At 35.8% G+C, this 20,799-nt stretch overlaps 1 protein-coding gene across 1 annotated transcript in view; it reads left to right on the forward strand.

Moving 5' to 3' along the window:
* The window catches only part of RNGTT (RNA guanylyltransferase and 5'-phosphatase), a 237,060-nt gene that overhangs the window by 92,447 nt on the left and 123,814 nt on the right, over window positions 1-20,799 (forward strand). Inside the window, exon 11 of the mRNA XM_069598310.1 lies at window positions 3,953-4,117. Within this exon, the coding sequence (XP_069454411.1) occupies window positions 3,953-4,117 (165 nt within the window). The remainder of the gene's footprint in view (window positions 1-3,952; window positions 4,118-20,799) is intronic.

Consider the following 20,799-nt stretch of genomic DNA (forward strand, 5'->3'; position numbering starts at 1 on the left):
CATGAAAAATTTTATAGTACACAAAAATATGGAGAATAATATGAGGAGTACTCATGTACTGACCTCCCAGTTTTGTTGAAGTTTAACATTGTCAGTTTTACTCCATTTTCTTTTTAATAAGGAATAAATCATTACAGATTTAGTAGAAGTTTCTTATGCAAACCTCTCTCATTCCATTCATGATCCCCCCTTATCCAGAAGGAGCTTCTACCCTGAAGTTACTATTATTCCCATGAATGTTTTGAATACCTTCACTCACTTTAATTAATTAGTATTTTATTACATTGTATGAATAAGCAGCATTCATCTTTCCCCCTCTTTGATGGACGCTTGGGTTTCCATACTTTGCTGTTGGGCTGCTTTTGCATGGAACAGTTTTGTGTACCTTTTATTGTGCATGTGTGTCCAGGCTTCTCCACGACAGCTCTCATTCTTGGGATATGATCACCTGTGCTGTGCTTAGTTGCTCAGTCATGTCTCTTTGTGATCCCATGAACTGTAGCCTGCCAAGCTTCTCTTCTCTGTCCATGGAATTTTCCAGGCAGGAATACTGGAGTGAGTTGCCATGCCCTCTTCCAGGGAATCTTCCCAACCTAGGGATCGAATCCAGGTCTTCCAAATACAGGTCAAAGAATCCAGGTGGATTTTTTTATCATCTGAGTCACTGGGGAAGCCATGATCACCTGTAAAAAAAGGCAGTCACTGGGGAAGCCATGATCACCTGTAAAAAAAGGCAGTCCCTCATCCCTACATCATGGAGATTCTGATTACATTGGTGACTACGGCTTTTTTGTTGTGCTGCTAAATTCCCCTCAGGAGTAGTTGTGCCACTTCACCACAGTTGATATTTTCAGACTAAGATTTTTGGCAACTGGATAGTTTTGTTTTCCCCTGGTTACTAGTGAAGTTAACCATATTTCTTTTTTTTTTTTTAATTTTCAATTTTTATTTTTACTTTTTTACTTATTTGTTTTGGGCTGCCCTGGGTCTTCATTGCTGGGTGCAGGCTTTCTCTGGCTGCAGTGGAACCAGGATACTATCTAGTTGTGGTGCTCGAACTTCTCTTTGCAATGATTTCTTTTGTTGCAAAGTGTGGACTATAAAGTGTGGACTGTAGGGTGTGAGGGCTTCAGTAGTTGCAGCTCATGGTCTTTAGCATGCTGGCTTAGAAGTTGTGGTGCACAGACTTAGTTGCCCTGCAACATGTGGGATCTTCCCACACCAGGGATTGAACCCATGTTCCTGAGCTTCCCTGGTGGGTGGTTCAGATGATAAAGAATCTGCCTGCAATGCAGGAGGCCCCGCTCTGATCCCTGGGTCAGGAAGATCCCTTGGAGAAGGAAATGGCAACCCATTCCAGTGTTCTTGCCTGGAGAATTCCATGGACAGAGGAGCCTGGTTGGGCTACAGTCCATGGGGTTGCCAAAGAATTGGCCACAAATGAGTGACTAACACTTGTCCTTGCTTTGGCAGGCAGGTTCCCAACCACTGGACTACTAGGGAAGTTTGAGATTAAGCATATTTCATGTTTATTTTTACTTGCTTGAATTTTCTTTTGTGATTTAATTATAAGTTCAAATAATCTTCTAATAGTTATCCTTCCTGGATTCTAATCCTTTCTTAGTTATATATGTGGCAAACAATATGTTTTCCAAATTAATATCTATTGAGGCACAGAACTTTTTTCATTTTAGTGAAATCAAAGTCACTGGATGTCAAAGTTTGTGCTTTTGTGTCTTGTTTAGGAAATGCATCCATATTTTGCTGTAAAAATGATGAATTCATAGTTTTCATCTCAAGGTTTATAATCATTCATTCAATAAGTATTAATTGAGTGCCTGTTACTATTTTTCATTGGTTTTAATGTCACATTTTTCGTATTTCTGATAATAAGATATAATTGAAAGCATCATATGTTTAATTCTTTAATTTACCATGGAGCTTTCATTGATGGTTTCATTTAGGGCTTCCTGGTGGCTCAACTGGTAAAGAATCTGCCTGCAGTGCAAGAGACCTGGGTTCCATCCCTGGGTTGGGAAGATTCCCTGGAGAAGGGAATGGCTACCCACTCCAGTATTGTGACCTGGAGAATTCCATGGACTGTAGAGTCCATGGGGTCACAAAGAGGCAGACAGAACTGAGCGACTTTCACTTTCACTGATGATTAACCACTTTGTTTATTTTGATTTATCAAATCAAGGTCACTATGAGAAAAATTTTTTTGAGATAACAGTGTAAAACTTTTTAATCCTTTAGTTTGCTGTTTTGTCCAGCAGTAATTTCATTGATAATTTTTCGTATGTCAAGTATTATTCTAGGTATCAGGAATACACAGAAGACTAGGACATGATTTCTTGCCTCCAGGGAATTTATGATTTAGTGTACTGACCTCCAAAAAAGGCTACTTCCTCAACAATTCATTGGGATTTGAAAAGAAGAAAGATTTATTCTTAATCTATTATTCAATTTTTGTCTGTTTTATAATATACAGTTGTGTATATATGCAATTTATTAGAGGCTAATATGCATATATTATACACAATTGTTAGGATATGTGTTTAGATTGAATGCAAAATTAAAAGAAACTTGAAGTGCACTTATGAATGGGAATGTAAATTACAGAAATAATTATAAAAGTATCATAAGTATAATATCAAAGATATTAGGGAGAAATAGGGAAGTATATGGGAGATATATGAGAGGTAGCAAAGAGGTGAGAATATTCCAAGTTGAGTCATTTGAAGTGTGGAGTTGTAGACAGAGAAAGTGACCCATTAATTGTGAAGGAGTGAGCCTAAGAGGTCAGGAGCGTTAGATGGACCTTTGTGTACTTGATGTGTGGTGAGATGTGCGATGTAGCAGGAAATGAGAATGGATGGTGGTCGGGGGGGCAGATTACTTGAATAAGGCATTTTAGCTCAGTTCTGTGTAAAATAGGATACTACTGAAGGGTTTTAGTTATGTTAATGATACGATCATACTTTAATTGTTTTGAAAGATAACTCCACTGGCAGTGTGGGTAGTGTTTTGACCTAAGAAAGAACTCAAAACAGAGAAGACTATTGAGAAGTCAATAGTTTGAGTGCTTCCTGTAGTCTGTTCTCCATAATTCAACACATCTATCAGGAACTTCCTTTATCATGGGTAGCACAGATTTGAAGGTGAACTTACTTTCTATTTGTAATTTTTAGACTTCTTATTTTATTTCTTAAGAAGAAGCCCTGCTTGTTTCACTGTAATTTTATAGGGGTCTGAACTCATCTAATAAATGAACCTGACATTTTAGATTTCTCAACCTTGTTAATGACATAGGTGACGTGGAAAAGAGCGACTTTACTTTCACTTTAAATATGTATACCATAATATATATACTGTGTATATACATATAGAGGAGTGGATTACTTTATTTTTTGAATATATTTTATAAACTGTTCTGTATTAGTTTTCAGAGTTTATAATATATTTCTTTAATAATATCTTCTACTTCTTGATGGCTTTAAGGTGTTAGCATTTTAAACAACAAAACGATTTTTTTTTTTTGCTTATATTGGTGTGTTGTTTACATATACTTTCCTACCTACTTGGATTTTAGTTTTCACACAGGTCTTACTAATTCGTATAAATAATAAAGTGTTTAGTGAGTATATTAATACTTTAATTAAGATGTGAAAGCTTTGGATCTAAAATTTGTATTTGAGGAGATTTATATTGTTCCCCTATTTTCTTTTATATATTTATAATTTAAATAATTTTGTATATGTGTATTTGCACGTTTAGGTATGCTTCTATCAGTAGTCTGTCAGGACTGGCACGTACGGTGGTGCAGGCTGTGCATTGGGCAGCTCCAAAGGATGCTGTTTATATAGACTGCTGTAGTGTGACCGCCTAAATAACTATTCTGATATAATAGTTTTTAGTGTTGAAATTTAAATAATTGTCTGGTTTAATTCAGGCACAGCCGGTTGGAGATTGTGATTTTAATATTCGTCTGCAGTGTATAGAAAGAGAAATAATAAATCCTCGACATGAAAAAATGAAGACAGGGCTCATTGACAAAACACAGGAACCATTCAGTGTCAGACATAAGCCATTTTTTGACATCTATGCTTCAAGAAAGGTAAAGTTTTCTAATTAGTACTTACAGTGTATCAAAATTTAACTTGTGAAAGGAATATGAATGACATTTTGAGGCCCTCTTTTCTTGACTTTTCCAGAAATTACTTGAATATAGCACTGTTTTGGACAGACATGTAAAACCTCAAGTCTGCACATTCACAAGATTCTTTTTTTTTAAATTTAAGTATAGTCAATTTACAATGCTGTGTTAGTTTCGGGTGTACAGCAAATTAATTCAGTTACATATATATGTATATATATTGTTTTTCATTATAGGTCATTGTATGATGTTGAATATAGTTCTTTCTGCTGTACAGTAGGTCCTTGTTTATCTGCTTTATCTTGGTAAGATTTTAGTGATGGAAACTTAAGTTGTTCCTCGTGTCTCATAATAGTATTTGATTCATGGTTGTTGGTTTATGTTTTTTAAAAAGCTGTGAAAAGAATAGAATTATATAAAGTGAAAATCACCTGTTAGGCCTTCTGAAGGTCAACAGTGTTTAGTGTGTAGTCTTATTTTAAAAACTAATTTATATATATGGATATATATACATATACATGGAGAGTTTTCTTTTGTTATTGCTTTTTTGTTGTTTTGACTGAAAATGCATCATACTAAATATTCTGGAATTATTTCACTTAACAGTACTTGGAAATGCTCACGTGGAAATATTTCCATGTCATGCAAAGAGATTTGTAATTGCTGCATAGTGTTTGACAGTAAAGATGCACCATGGAATTATTATGTTTCAGAAGAGGTATGGTTAGGATAGAAGAATACAGGAAATAAAGCAACATGAGCAATTACATGTTTTAAAATTTTTTTCTGGTATAATCTCACATGTTGGATGATGTAATTTTGTGTTGTATTTGAACTGCTTCTGCTCAAGTCTGCTCAATTCGGTATTAGCCCTTGGATATAATATTAACAATAATCTTAGCCCTGTTGAATGCCTGTCTTTTTTTCTCAACAGATACAAACTTACCATTCCACTTTCACATTTTGCATAATGCCTGCTTGGCATGGTCCCATTGGTTGACTTCTGGTGCCACAGCCTTCCTACAGTTCACTGCTTGCCTTTTCTGTCTGTTTTGGCTACAGGAATAGGGGTGCCTATAAGAGCCATACACTTCTATGCCCTGCCCAGTCGGTAGGATAAGGATAATGTTAACATTTAGTGCAGGTCACGCCCTTCATGGAAATCTGCTAACTGGAGCTGTGTTCAGTTCAGTTCAGTTCAGTTCAGTCACTCAGTTGTGTCCAACTCTTTGCAGCCCTATGAACTGCAGCATTCCAGGCCTCCCTGTCCATCACCAACTCCCGGAGTCCACCCAAACCCATGTCCATTGAGTCAGTGATGCCATCCAACCATCTTATCCTCTGTCGTCCCCTTCTCCTCCTGCCCTCAATCTTTCCCAGCATCAGGGTCTTTTCCAGTGAGTCAGCTCTTCACATCAGGTGGCCAAAGTATTGGAGTTTCAGCTTTGTACCCTTATAGAAATATTTTCTAAATTATTACTACAGCATAAAAGTTGAGCAGAAGCCAGATTCTTTTAGTTTGCATTCATTTTTTAAAAAAACCATTTTGACAGCTTTTGTTGTCATAATTCAAAGTTTAGCGTTTAAGAAAATGTGTCCTAGTGTAGTTTTATTAGTCAGAATCAGTGCTGCTTAGAAATGCTTAGAAAATTGTTCTTTGGGGATCTTAAGTAGTTATGGTGAACGACTTCTCATGCAGTTTTTCAGTAGAAAACCTTGCCACCTTATTTTCCTTTGTGCTTATGAAATCCCGCTTTGAAATTATCATAGGAAATTCTTTTAAAGCAGTTCTAATATTTGGTATTTTAAATATAAGTCACCTTTCCTTCCTTTTTTAGTTATTACTGTTATTTTTTGTTCTCAGTTTCTCTTACCAAAGTGTAGAGTTGTGGAATACAGAGGGAAAGCACGTTTTATAGTAGAGTAGGGTAAAGCGTCTGCCTGCAATGCAGGAGACCTGAGTTCGATCCCTGGGTCAGGAAGATCCCCTGGAGAAGGAAATGGCAACCCACTCCAGTACTCTTGTCTGGAAAATCCCATGGACGGAGGAGCCTGGTAGACTACAGTCCATGGGATCACAAAGAGTCGGACACGACTGAGCGACTTCACTTCACTTGAGGTCTAAAACAGGCTGTAGTAACACCAGTTATAGAATAGTAGCTACGGTTGGCAGGTTATTGCTCTAGAGATTCTTATTATTTTTATCTTTGTTAATGGGAATTGTAAAGTAGTGATATTATGAATGATGCAGCATTCAATTTATCTTGAGTCTCCTTTGTGCCAGTTTTGGTACATAGAGATCTCCTTCAATCTTTTTTTAATAGATACACAGATTTCTGTCTTATCATTATACAATACTTTACTTAACTAATCCGTAGTCATAGACATTAGGGTTATTTTTAGCCTGTTGATAGGTTTTTGTTTGTTTTATATGTGGATATCCAGTTGTTCCTGCAGCAGGAAAATATGTATCATTTTTATGAGGAATGCTAGGTTTTAAATAGTTTTAAACAAAATTTATAATTCTGAAAAAATATGTACTTTTGGGTAGAAAATAGTAGAATTTCATTTCTGTCTGTTCATAAAATCTTGAACATAACTATGATTTTAGAACTGTATTAACATAAGCTCTATAAACAGCCTCTTCATTTTGTCTAATTTGATCCATCAAACTAGTGAAGGGATAATGAGTTGTTCAATTTTTAACTTAATATACATGCATAGATGTTAATAAGTAGCAGTTTCTTAAATTACAGTTTTATTTGCATTTCTAGTTTGAAGGCCAGTTAAAAAAAGAATTATATGAATAATTAAATATGGTTAACAAAATTTTTAAAGTCAGATAATAGATAGTTTCTGTTTATCATCTTAGAAGAGTAACCATTGCTATCAGTGTTTATTGTATCCATCAGAATTTCTTTATACAAGCAAGTACATTTATTTATATTCTTACCACTCTTACCCAGGAGGTGATTCTTGACTTCTTTTCCTATACTTTGACTGTTATTTAACTTAAAAAAATTTATCTTGAGTCGTCTTTGTGCCAGTTTTGGTACATCTCCTTCAATCTTTTTTTTATAGATGCACAAATTTCCATCTTATCATTATACCATACTTTACTTAACTAATCCATAGTCATAGACATTAGGGTTATTTTTAGCCTGTTGATAGGTTTTGTTTGTTTTGCATTTGGATATCCAGTTGTTCCTGCACCAAGTATTGATGAGATGATCCTTTTTTTTTTTCCCATTGAATTCCTTTTACATATTTATAAAAAATAAGTTGTCATGTATGTTTGGGCCTATTGCTAAATGCTTTGTTCTCTGCCCTTGATCTGTTTTATCTGTTTTTGTGGTGGTAGTGTCTTGACTACTTTTGTTTATAATAAATCTTGAAATCAGACAGACTTCATCTTCCAACTTGGTACTTCTTTTTTAAAGTTGTCTTGGCTATTGTAGGCCTTTGTGTTTTCATTGACTTCTCTTTCTCCATTTTGTTTATTATTTTACTTTTAGTCAAGACTAGGTGTTCAGTGTTGTCAAATGGCTTTTTATAAATCTATAGCTAGAATATAGTTTTCTTTTCAGCTTAGTTTTGTTTATTTTATGAATTAAGCGGAAATATATCTTAACACTGAAGCTTTCTTTTGTTCCTGGGATAAGCCCTATTTAGTCTTAATATATTATTATTAATTTATCTTTTGAAAAGGGTTTATTTTTTAGAGCAGTTTTAGGTTCATGACAAAATTGAAAGGAAGGTGCAGAGAGTTCTTATCTATCTCCTGCCATCACACTTGCATAGCTGTCTTCTTTAGTAAACTCCCCAATTTTCTCTTTCATATGACTAAGCCTGAACTTGGATTATCTCCCATTTGCAAAGTTCTGTTTCTGCTAAGTTATTTCTACTAAGTTGTCTTCATTTCCTGCTTGTTTGCCTCCCTCCACTCCATACCTTTCTCTTATGAGTAGTTATGTTCCCTCGAGGGGTGTATGTACTTAGCATTTAGCTAGACCATGGAAGGCATCGATCTTGAATGGTTTTAGGGAATTACAGTTGATTAAAAAAAGATAAGCAATCCCTCAAGAAACAAGAGAAAAATCAAATAAATAACCTAACTTTACACCTAAAGCAACTAGCAAAGGAAGAAATTAAGAACCCCAGGGTTAGTAGAAGGAAAGAAATCATAAAAATTAGGGCAGGAATAAATGAAAAAGCAACAAAGGAGACTATAGCAAAAAAGCCTAGGATCAGATGGCTTCACAGGTGAATTCTACCAAAAATTTAGAGAAGAGCTAACATCTGTCCAACTCAGACTCTTCCAGAAAATTGCAGAGGAAGGTAAACTTCCAGACTCATTCTATGAGGCCACCATCACCCTAATACCAAAACCAGACAAAGATGCTACAAAAAAAGAAAACTACAGGCCAGTATCACTGATGAACATAGATGCAAAAATCCTTAACAAAATTCTAGCAAACAGAATCCAACAACATATTAGAAAGATCATATATCATGACCAAGTGGGCTTTATCCCAGGGATGCAAGGATTCTTCAATATTTTCAAATCAATCAATGTGATACACCACATTAACAAATTGAAAGATAAAAACCATATGATTATCTCAATAAATGCAGAGAAAGCCTTTGACAAAATTCAACATCCGTTTATGATAAAACCCTCCAGAAAGCAGACATAAGAAGGAACATACCTCAACATAATAAAAGCCATATATGATAAACCCACAGCAACATTATCCTCAGTGGTGAAAAATTGAAAGCATTTCCTTTAAAGTCAGGAACAAGACAAGGGTGCCCACTCTCACCACTACTATTCAACATAGTTTTGGAAGTTTTAGCCACAGCAGTAAGAAATGAAAAAGAAATAAAAGGAATCCAGATTAGAAAAGAAGTAAAACTCACTGTTTGCAGATGACATGATCCTCTACATAGAAAACCCTAAAGACACCACCAGAACACTACTAGAGCTAATCAATGAATATAGTAAAGTTTCAGGGTATAAAACTAACACACAGAAATCCTTTGCATTCCTATATATGAACAATGAGAAAACAGAGAAATTAAGGAAACAATTTCATTCACCATTGCAACAAAAAGAATAAAATACTTAGGAAAAAATCTACCTAAAGAAACAAAAGACCTATATATAGAAAACTATAAAACACTGATGAAAGAACTCAAAAATGACACAAATAGATGGAGAAATATACCATGTTCACCAATTGAAAGAATCAGTATAGTGAAAATGAGTATATTACTCAAAGCAATCTATAGATTCAGTGCAATCCGTATCAAGCTACTAATGGTATTTTTTTGAAAACTAGAACAAGTAATTTCACAATTTGTATGGTAATACAAAAACCCTCGAATAGCCAAAGCAATCTTGGGAAAGAAGAATGGAACTGGAGGAATCAACCTGCCCGACTTCAGACTGTACTACAAATCAACAGTCATCAAGACAGTATGGTACTGGCACAAAGACAGAAATATAGATCAGTGGAACAAAACAGCCCAGATATAAATCCATGCACCTGTGGACATCTTGTCTTTGACAAAGAGGCAAGAATATACAATGGATTAAAGACAATCTCTTTAACCAGTGGTGCTGGGAAAACTGGTCAACCACTGTAAAACAGTAAAACTAGAACACTTGCTAACACCATACACAAAAATAAACTCGAATGGATCAAAGATTTAAATGTAAAACTTTAGAGGAAAACATAGGCGAAACACTCTCTGACATAAATCAGAGCAGGATCCCCGATGACCCACCTCCCAGAGTAATGGAAATAAAAGCAAAAATAAATGAATGGGACCTAATTAAACTTAAAAGCTTTTGCACAATAAAGGAAACTATAAGCAGGGTGAGAAGACAACCTTCAGAATGGGAGAAAATAACAGCAAAGGAAGCAACTGACAAAAAATTAATCTCAAAAATATACAAGCAGCTCCTGCAGCTCAATTCCAGAAAAATAAATGACCCAGTCAAAAAATGGGCCAAAGAACTAAACAGACATTTATCCAAAGAAGACATACAGATGGCTAACAAACACATGAAAAGATGCTCAACATCACTCATTATCAGAGAAATGCAAATTAAAACCACAATGAGGTACCATCTCATGACAGTCAGAATGGCTGCTATCAAAATGTCTATAAACAATAAGTGCTGGAGGGAGTGTGGAGAAAAGGGAACCCTCTTTCACTGTTGGTGGGAGTGCAAACTAGTATAGCTACTATGGAAAACAGTGTGGAGATCCCTTAAAAAACTGGAAACAGAACTGCCATACAACCCAGCAATCTGGGCATACACACCAAGGAAACCAGAATTGAAAGCGACACATGTAGCCCAGTGTTCATCGCAGCACTGTTTACAAAAGCTAGGACATGGAAGCAACCTAGATGTCCATCGGCAGACGAATCGATAAGAAAGCTGTGGTACATATACACAATGGAATGTTACTCAGCTATTAAAAAGAATTCATTTGAATCAGTTCTAATGAGTTGGATGAGACTGGAGCCTATTATACAGAGTGAAGTAAGTCAGAAAGAAAAACACCAATACAGTATATTAATACATATGAACAGAATTTAGAAAGATGGTAATGATGACCCTACATGCAAGACAGCAAAAGAGACACAGATGTAAAGAACAGACTTTTGGACTCTGTAGGAGAAGGCGAGGGTGGGATGATTTGAGAGAATAACATTGAAATATGTATATTACCATATGTGAAATAGATAGCCAGTCCAGGTTGGATGCATGAGACAGGGCATGGTGCACTGGGATGACCCTGAGGGATGTGATGGGGAGGGAGGATGGAGGGGTTTTCAGGATGGGAGACACATGTACACCCATGGCTGATTCATGTCAATGTATGGCAAAAACTACTACAACATTGTAAAGTAATTAGCCTCCAATTAAAATAAATAAATTAATTTTTAAAAAAGTTAAGGAAGACTCCATTCCTTTTATCTCAAGTTAAAACAGAAAAAAAGAAGAAAAAAAAAAAACAGGAAAAAGGAAGACCTAATAATCTCTTAAAAGTTTCTAGCAATAATTTTTTTGCTTTTCTCTGCTTGGAGTCATTTTACTTTTACATGTCCAGTGTGACTGCTTTATTAAAATTCTGTGGAAAATATTTTTCAATGATTTATTACTGTTTTGAAAGTAAAATATTTGATATATAGGATGAAAGTAATAAATATGAAGATTTCTAATAACTTTTAAGAGGATTAAACAGAGAATTACAAAAACTTTTTTTAACTGCACCTAATTTTTCAAGAGCTTATACTCATCTGGTGTAATAAGGATTTTATAAATATTCATCTGTTATTTTCTTGGATACTCTGCTAGCTAGGAAGTTTAGGTTTTATATATATATGCGTGTATTTCATCTGGCATTCAGTTTAATTTTCTAAGTATTGCCTTACTTTTCTTTCTTTTCTTATTTTATCCTTAAATATAAATTTATAGTTCTTAAGTGTTTGTCTAAGACTAGTAGTTCATAAAGAAAATCTAGCCATAAGATGTGTTATTTATATATACAAATGTTATATGACTTTATCATTGTATTGTTTGTATCATAGTAAAAGAGAAAGTACCTTTGAGAGTTTGTTATTGCATCTGTGATTGAAGAGAAGGAAAAAACCTTTGCTTAAATGTGAAGAACTGTTCTTCACACAGAGGTTTTCAGTGATTATGCCTCATTTTTTACGTCATTACAGATCTAATGGTAAAACTATTTTGGTTTAAAGGCAGACGCAAGATGAAATGAGGCTAACTTTATGTATTCTCATATTTCTGGTGTTTAGTTTTGTACTATCTAGTCTATTAATATGTTATTCATCACCGAAATTTAATATGGCCTAATGGATGCTTTCAGGCTCATTCATTTACCATTTCAGAGGAGAATTTAAGAAAATCACAGTAATGTGTAATAAAGAGAGCTCTTAATTGCTTTGTATAGTGAACCTCAAGATTTATTGTTCCAGGAAACTTCTTTTGGGGTAGTAAATCTTGTTCACTGAAACATGAAGAGATCATTATATGTGGTACCAAATATATTTTAAACATTTCTATGGACTTAGAGTTGTAATATGGGGAAATTGCCATCTGTTTGCCCAGAATAGCAGCTTAAATTCTTTTTCGACCATTAACATTCAGGAGATAGGTATTAGTACTATAGATTCAGAAAGAAAAAGTAATTATTGTCCTCTAAAGTGATTAGGAGGCAGTTTCTTTTCTAAAAAAGTCTGATAGATTAATTCCTCTAACCAAGTGTGGTTGTGAATTTACTATAGGTTAACAAAGGCACAGGAATGACTTATCACACATCTTCAAATTCAACTGAACCCCCTCCCCCTTTTTTTAAGTTTGTAACTCTCATTGGTATGCCCAGTACTTTGGTATCAGTGTCCGACCTTGTAGTTTTGTTAGAATTTTAAGATGAAAGATTAAGGTTAAATAATAGCTTTTGTCTTTTACAGTTACATAGAAAATTAAGTGAACCTTCTGTTGGTCATTGTTGAAATGACGGAGGGTACTTAGTTCCAGCGTATGAGTTTAAAAGTAATATCTATAGTACATCTTTTAATTTTTTCCTAAAGTAAAATACCTCACAACTCTCATCACATTGCTCAAAGAGTAAATAATTAACAATTCCAGACTTTCTTAAAACCTATAATATGTGTTTCAGTTCTCCCCTAAGAACTGGAAAGAGTTAGAATGGACTTTGGGACATGGTTTTGAAAATGTAACCTTTTGCAGTGGATTAGGAAAACTAGGGACATATATATATATATATTTGGTTAGATTATATCCTTTGGTTATTGAATGCACATCTAGTCATTTTTATACCCCACATAGGGCCAGTCTTACCAAAAGTAAAATGTCATTGTTGAAGAATTGCAGTAAAATTTTAAAATAGTTTATAAAATATCTAGGAAAATGGAATTGGGGCTTATTTTATGTGCTTTACTACTTATGATAATAGTAAATATATTTGAATATATATTGTATAATGTTTAACCATAGAATATTTGGTCTGTGATGATGACTTCACGGGGGTGCAAGTGAAGCACTGAAAAACTTGATTTGGATTGTAGAGTCACAGATGAACTAATCCTAATATATGTTTTCTGGGAAGCAACAGTGTAGTATTATGATAGAAGACAAGTATAGAATATCGTTGACCCTTGAATTACATGGGGGTTAGGGGCTCCGGCCCTGTGTGGAGTTGGAAATTCCAATAAAACTTTGCAGTTCGCCCCCTTTATCTGTGGTTCTACATCCTTGGATTCAACGAACTGTAGATCATATAGTACTGTAGTACATATTTATTTTACAAAAAACCCATATATAAGTGGACCTGTAGGATGGTGGAATACATGAAGATGACCATGATCCAAGTGCTGCAGTCCTTGTTGTGAGTTTGATAGATAGCATTGAACAATTAAGGTTAAAGTTAAGAGTAGCTGATGGATATGATGACCAAGGATTAGAGCTCTTTATTCAAAGTGAAAAAGTAAAGTCTTAGAAATAGCTTTAAATTTCTATGAGAGCCTACCATCAGGGTGAGGGTTATATGGAACATGTTTTATTCAATGCATGAGTTCTTCAAGTACCTCTATTAGAACTTGCTCTTTTCATTCTTTCTTTCTGGGGCTATTTAATCCCTGAGCCCCACCTTGCCTTCTCTGTTACTGTATCTGTTAGTGTAATAGACTCTTCCTACTTCAAACCTTCCTCTTGACAACTTTCTCTTTTCTATAGTTCATTTGAAATGCTAAGAAGTCATTTTAGAAATAAAAAAAAAGATGGTTTATAAAGGTTTAAACCTCCTTTATCTTTTAAAAGTTTATAAAAATATACTTTTGGAGGATACTTAATTAAAAGCAGTACTCTTATTAAATATTTGCTCTAGTTTATAGGTATTATAGTAACAGCTATATATTTCTAAATTAAAATCTTATCAGTAATTTGCCATGTTTGTTGAATTATAAACCAGAAGAAAATCAGTTGAAGATATTAAAGGAATAGTACCATTATCTTTTTAGTGTTAATTTTATTATTATTGCTTTTATGTTTGGCTGTGCTGGGTCTTTGTTGCGGCACAGGGCCTATTTGTTGCTGCACATGGGCTTTCTTTAGTTGTAGCTTGTGAGCTTAGTTGCTGCGCAGCACATGAGACCTTAGTTCCCAGACCAGGGCTTGAACCTGCATTGCGAGGTGGATTCTTAACCACTGAACAAATTGGGAAGTCCTACATCATCCTTTTTGAACTCTTTACTGTGGATATAATTTTACCCATTGACAACAAATTTGAGGGAAGTCTACTTTTCTTCTATTTATAGGGAACCTGTAAAGGAAAAGAAAATATCTGGTCATGTAAATGGTTTTGGAGACTTAAATAGAATTCTCTTTAAAAAAGAATGATTGAACTTTGCAAAATTATATTTATTACTGGTTTTAGGAGTTGCAACTTAATTTTATTAAAATTATTCTCAGTATGTATTTACCAAAATTATTTTCTCCTATTGATTAAGTTTTCTGCAGTACAATGGCACAGTTTTAAACTGTGTTATCATAGACATAGTGAATTGTTTGCTACTTTCATAGCCTTATTTTGTCAGTAAATGTGCATTAGGATGACTGTATCTGATTCCACTTGGATGAAATAAAGTTATTGCTTTTGGTTAACCTGACACCTTGAGCTTAGGTTCTTCAATCTACTGACTTTTATAATGATAGTGTATTTGATTATGTTTTTAGGTGCTTAAAATACAGGAACAATTAGACATGATACTTAGCCTCACAGAGATTACATTTAAATAGAGAAATTGAAATGTTAAATATTGAATCATCTCTTCTGTACAGACAGAATATTTTAAGACTAATAGGTTGTGGGGACACAGGTTGGAAGATAGACGTGGATGGTGAAGGAGGATGGAGAGAAGATGAGTTAGTCATTGTTCATGTTCAGAAATAAGCTTAAGAAAAAAAAAGAAATAAGCTTAAGAATGTGGTGTTGTTTGTTTTTAAACAACTAGAGGGAAGAAAATATGGCTACCCCTTAATTACGATGGAATGACCAGAAAAACCAAACCGTAAATGAACCAAGAATGTAGTAGCTTTTAATTCTAGCTGTTTGAGGTGAGATAATTAACTATACTGAGTCCAGATGTATGGCACCAGGAGGTTTGGAATACCTGGATTTTTTTTTTTTTTTTTTGGTCTGAGAAGACAGGAATTTAAGGGGAAGCCTTATTTATGTTTAGGATTCCTTTTAGGCATATTAGGCCAGTGTTGTTTATGGTTTGGAGTATATGACCGCTGTATTTTGTTTGGAATTAATGAGAGCCTCTCTCAGCTTGAGCTGTGGGTTCCCTCCATCTTTTAGACCGAGTTTATTCGGGGAAAGCAAAAAATGATGTTTTAGATACCCACATACCTTTTCTAAATCTTAGTGTATTGTAAATCAGTGTTTTATCAAGATATAAGTAGAATAGATTTTATTACTGATTCTAGGAGGTTCCCAAAGAGGTTTTTTTTTTAATGTTATTTTTAAGTAGAATCTTGAATGGCCCATAGTTTTATATGCTTAGAAACAAGGGCAATAAATTCAGGATGGTAATGTGTTGTCATTCAGCCTCTCAGCTGTGTCTGACTGTTTGTGACTCCATGAACAGTAGCGTTCCAGGCTTCCCTGTCCACCATCTCCCAGAGTTTGCCCAACCTCATTTCCATTGAATTGGTGATGCCATCCGCCATCCTGTCTTCTATTGTCCCCTTCTCCTCCTGCCTTCAGTGTTTCCCTGCATCAGGGTCGTTTCCAGTGAGTTGGCTCTTCTCATCAGCTGGCCAAAATATTGGAGCTTCAGCTTCAGCATCAGTACTTCCAATGAACATTCAGGATTGATTTCCTTTAGGATTGACTGGTTTGATCATCTTTCTGTCCAAGGGACTCTTCAAGAGTCTTCTCCAACACCACAGTTCAAAAGCATCAATTCTTTGGTGCTCAGCCTTCTTTTATGATCTAACTCTCGCATCCATACATGTCTACTGGATAAACCCTAGCTTTGACTAGGTGGACCTTTGTTGGCAAAGTAATGTCTCTCTGCTTTTTAATATGCTGTCTAGGTTTGTCATAGATTTTCTTCCAAGGAGCAAGTGTCTTTTAATTTCATGGCTGTAGTCATCATCGTCTGTTGGTTTAAATCCATTGGTTCTCTAGTACCTAAAATCTACTTTGCTTACTTTTAACTAATTTTTCATAAATGAATAACAGTAATTATAGGAAATATAACCATTGCAACAGAGGTATAGCGCTTTTGCTATTTTGTTCCTGAAATATTTTTTTAAATTGAAGTATAGATGAGTCTACAATATTGTGACCTGAGGTATTTTATCCAGTAGTCTAGGTATAAACCTGAAGGTCCTGTTTTTGTATGATTTTGAACTTTCTGTGTCATCTTGAAATTGATATGAAGAATAGAGGAAACGTTATATGCTCTTTATATTGTGGATAACAATATCTCATTCTGTTTTTCTGGTACTTCATAAGTGCCATTTGTCATCCTAGTATGGGTTGTCCTTGTTCAGAGGTACTCTGTGTATATAAAGGCCTCCTCTATGGTGGCTAACTGGGTCCCTTTACCCATTAACCAACAGGGCCACTGTGGCATCGTTCTACAGTCTGTCACTTCTTGAATAGCCTCTTGGCAGTAATGCCAACAGGGCAAGTCAGGTGCTTTCCTGCTGAGGGGCGTGACTTTGAGGACAGTTTAAATTATATCACCTCAAGAAATATAGTGACAAAAACTTACTGTGATGACTTCAGGCCAACTCCATAGTCCCCACAAGACTGCCCTTACTTAGACACTGGCTACAAGTTTGGGGATCCCCAGGGCCACCTTACTTCAGACCAGTCAATTACCAATTCTGGGGTCACCTGGGGACTCCTTCAGAATTGGTAATTTGCTAGAAGGCCTTAAAACTCAGAAAAGCACTATCCCGATGATTATGGTTTTATTGTATCAAAAGGATACAAGTTAAAACCAGCCAAAGGAAGAGTCTGTTAAGTTTTACTGTAACAAGAGGATGTAAACTAAATCCAGGCAAGATATGAGCCTAAGCCTAGTAGGGCAAAATATGGAGTGGCCCGAATGGGAACCTTCCCTTCAGGGTGTCAGAGACAGTATTTCCTACTCCTGGCTAAGATGTGTGATCAGACTCAAGAGTATTGCCAGCCAGAAAAGCTTACACAAGCCTTTGGCGTCCAGAGTTTACCTTGCAGATCAGTGACATACTACCAGCATGGCTCCCCTTTAGTGAGTGAGTATTCAGTCCCTCCCAGAAGTTCAGGCTAATCCATTTAGTCTCCAGTTACTCTGGAGGCTGGAACTGATGTGGCTTGTTTCAAACATCATAAATCATATTGTTAGACTTTCAGTGACCAACCCTGCAGGCAAACGAAGATACTCTTGTCAGGCAGGATATTCCAAGGGTCTATAGATTACCTCCCAGTAGCAGAGGGCAAAGGCCAGACCTCATTCTGGGTAAGGTAAATTCTTTAGTACATACCTGTTCAAACAGAGGATGTAGTTTTGAATGGGATCTGTTGTTCTGCAGTTTACCACACTGTCCCTTGTTTGAAAGTGTTAAATTATATTTTGTATAAATTTGGTTTCCCTTTATGTACATTGCAAATTTTTGGTCTTTTTGTTGATGTCTTTCTCTAGTTTTTGTTCTTTTTCTTGTGACATTCACACTAGCTTCTTAGGTAGTTTGGTTTAATTTTTTTGTATCATGTGTTTATGTAAGTATCCATCCTATGCATGTATTCCTTCCAAAAGTGCATCAAATTCTTCCAGAATTAGGGCATCATACTTTTCTGCCCTTGAAGGAAATCCTCACCTACACTTTGTACCAGCTGCAGTCTGGACAAGCATTTTGGAAAAAACTTTAGGAGAGGTTGCCCTGGGGTGAAAAAAAAAAGAATTATAAAAACCAGGCTAAGACGATCCATGATATTAATGTACTTTAGGATTAGATTGAGTTTTTGTTGCTGTTTCCTTAGTTGTATTTGAAGTAGCGTTGGACATGACTGAGTGACTTCACTTTCACTTTTCACTTTCATGCATTGGAGAAGGAGATGGCAACCCACTCCAGTGCTCTTGTTTGGAGAATCCCAGGGACGGGGGAGCCTGTTGGGCTGCTGTCTATGGGGTCGCACAGAGTCGGACATGACTGAAGCGACTTAGCAGTAGCAGCAGCAGCAGCAGCAGCAGCAAGGGAACTTGGGCCCTAGGCCCAAGAGAGAGCATTCAAAGATTTTTACATGTGACTGACACAACAGATTGTTTCAGAAAGTTAATTCTAGCAGCAGTGAATCGAAGTAGTTTAGAGAGAGGAAGTTAGTCTACAGAGAAGGCCAGTTAGGATCCTGTTGTCCAGACTCAGTTGTCCCACTGGCAATTATGAGGGTAGCAAGGGATGGTTTGTGAGAAAATTACTATGAATGATGGTTTTAGTATTTTTAAAAAATCTTACCCCTTTAATAATGTATGTATACATTAGACCAGTAGCTTTTAAATTTCTCTTAAAATAGGTTTTTATCTTATACAGCTTCATGGGATAATATTGGGTTGGCCAAAAAGTTCACATTTGGGTTTTCCTGTAACACCATATGGAAAAGTCCGAATGAACTTTTTGGCCAACCCAATACATTCCATGCATTTTCTGCCTGACCTATGCTCATCGACTTTTTTTTTTTTTTTACAGTCAATCCTATTACTGTACTGTTCACTTCATTTTTATTCAGTACATGTTTGTTGAAGTGAGAGCTTACTCTGCACCAGATTACTGTAATAGATGTTGAAGATAAAATGATAATAAAATGTGATTCCTGTCCTCAGCCCACAGCTCAATTTAGTAGTCAGATAATTAAACATGAACATCTTGTGATGGAGGGGAGAGCAGTATGCTGTGAGTGTGTTGATGGAGTATATGGACTAGACACTAGGAGATATCTGGGGATGTTATAGCCTAGTTTAGAAAAGCCATCAAAAATGTAGACTCTGGAGCCAGAATGATTTTTGATTTTAGTTTCTTGCTTTGTGACCATGGGCAAGTTGTAAGCTTCACCTTTAAAATGGGGATAATTATGGTCCCTGTAGAAGGAAATGGCAACCCACTCCAGTATTCTTGTCTGGAGAATCCCATGGATGGAGGAGCCTGGAGGGCTACAGTCCACGGGGTCACAAAGAGTTGGACACGACTGAGCGACTTCACTTTTCACTAACTTTATAAGATTGTTATGAGGCTAGACTGAATTAATATGGGTCTCTCATCTGCAGGGGATTGGTTCCGAGACCTCTGTGATGCTTAAGTTCTTGATGCTTAAGCCCTTCTGTAAACAGATGTAGTAGAATTGGCTCTCTGTGTCTGCGAGTCCCACATCTGTGGATACAGAGAGCCAACTGTACATGTAAAATGCTCAGAGCAGTGTCTGGCATATGGTGTTATATGTGTTAGCTCTTCCTTCTGCTCCTTCTGTGCTTCCCATCTTCACCCCCGCCCCCATGGATAATTAGTACTCAGTAAACATTTGTATAGAACCGCGGATGATAGATGAAATGATAATTACTTTTCTGTTCTCTCAGAAGGCTTTAAGCACCTCTATTAAAAGCACTGACTGTAAAATGGCTATTTTATGTGTATTTAGGTCCATATTAACCAGAAGTCTTAAACTGGTAGGGCTCATAAAAATCTTTATGAGAAACTGTCTTTCTAGTATCTGTGCTGCCGAAGCTAGCACAGTACTGTCTTTCTGGATGAAGATGTGCCCTCCAGTTTGTCATAGCGTTCACTAGTCCTGGTTATCTTATACCCAGTCCAGTTCAGGTTCATGGCCTGGTACCTAGAGGCATTTCAGTTTGGGACCTCCACACTGGATCTGACACTAGCCCTTCCAGGAGAAAACTGATTGATCTCTTTTAAAATTTCGAACACTTGATAGAGTGACTGTCAGTTACTGGCACTGAATGAATGTATGTTGATGCCTCATTTTGAGATTAAAAAGAAAAACTGGAAATCTGGCAAAAAAAAACTTTGATTGTTTCATGAGGGTGAGTTGGCTTCTACTTTGTGAAATTATGAGGGAATTTTGGTAGAAATAAGATGAACATCCATGAAAAAAACCAAACTATTTTCTAGAGAAATTTTGATTTTAGATTTTCTAACTTTTAAGTTGGATTCACTAGAATTTTTTGAATTATTTTAATTTTAATTATAATAATATGAATTAATGAAAGAGCCAATGATAGTGTTCCAGAAGTTATTAATATTTATATTTTGATTAGCTAACTTTAATGATATTGTTGTATAGGTGTCATTGGTTAAAAAAAAAACAGAAATCAAGTCATTCTTTTTTAAAAAGAGTGAATTTGGCTTAAAAATTTTTAAATAATTTAATTTATATTTGGCTGTGCTTGGTCTTTGCTGCTGTGAGGACTTTTCTCTAGTTGTGGTGAGTGGAGGCTATTCTCTAGTTGTGATGCACGGGCTTCTCATTGTTGTGGCTTCTCTTGTTGTAGAACACAGGCTCTAGGGTGCAAAGGCT

Source organism: Ovis canadensis, chromosome 8 (genome assembly GCF_042477335.2).
Source record: "Ovis canadensis isolate MfBH-ARS-UI-01 breed Bighorn chromosome 8, ARS-UI_OviCan_v2, whole genome shotgun sequence".
Classification (NCBI taxonomy): Eukaryota; Metazoa; Chordata; class Mammalia; order Artiodactyla; family Bovidae; genus Ovis; species Ovis canadensis.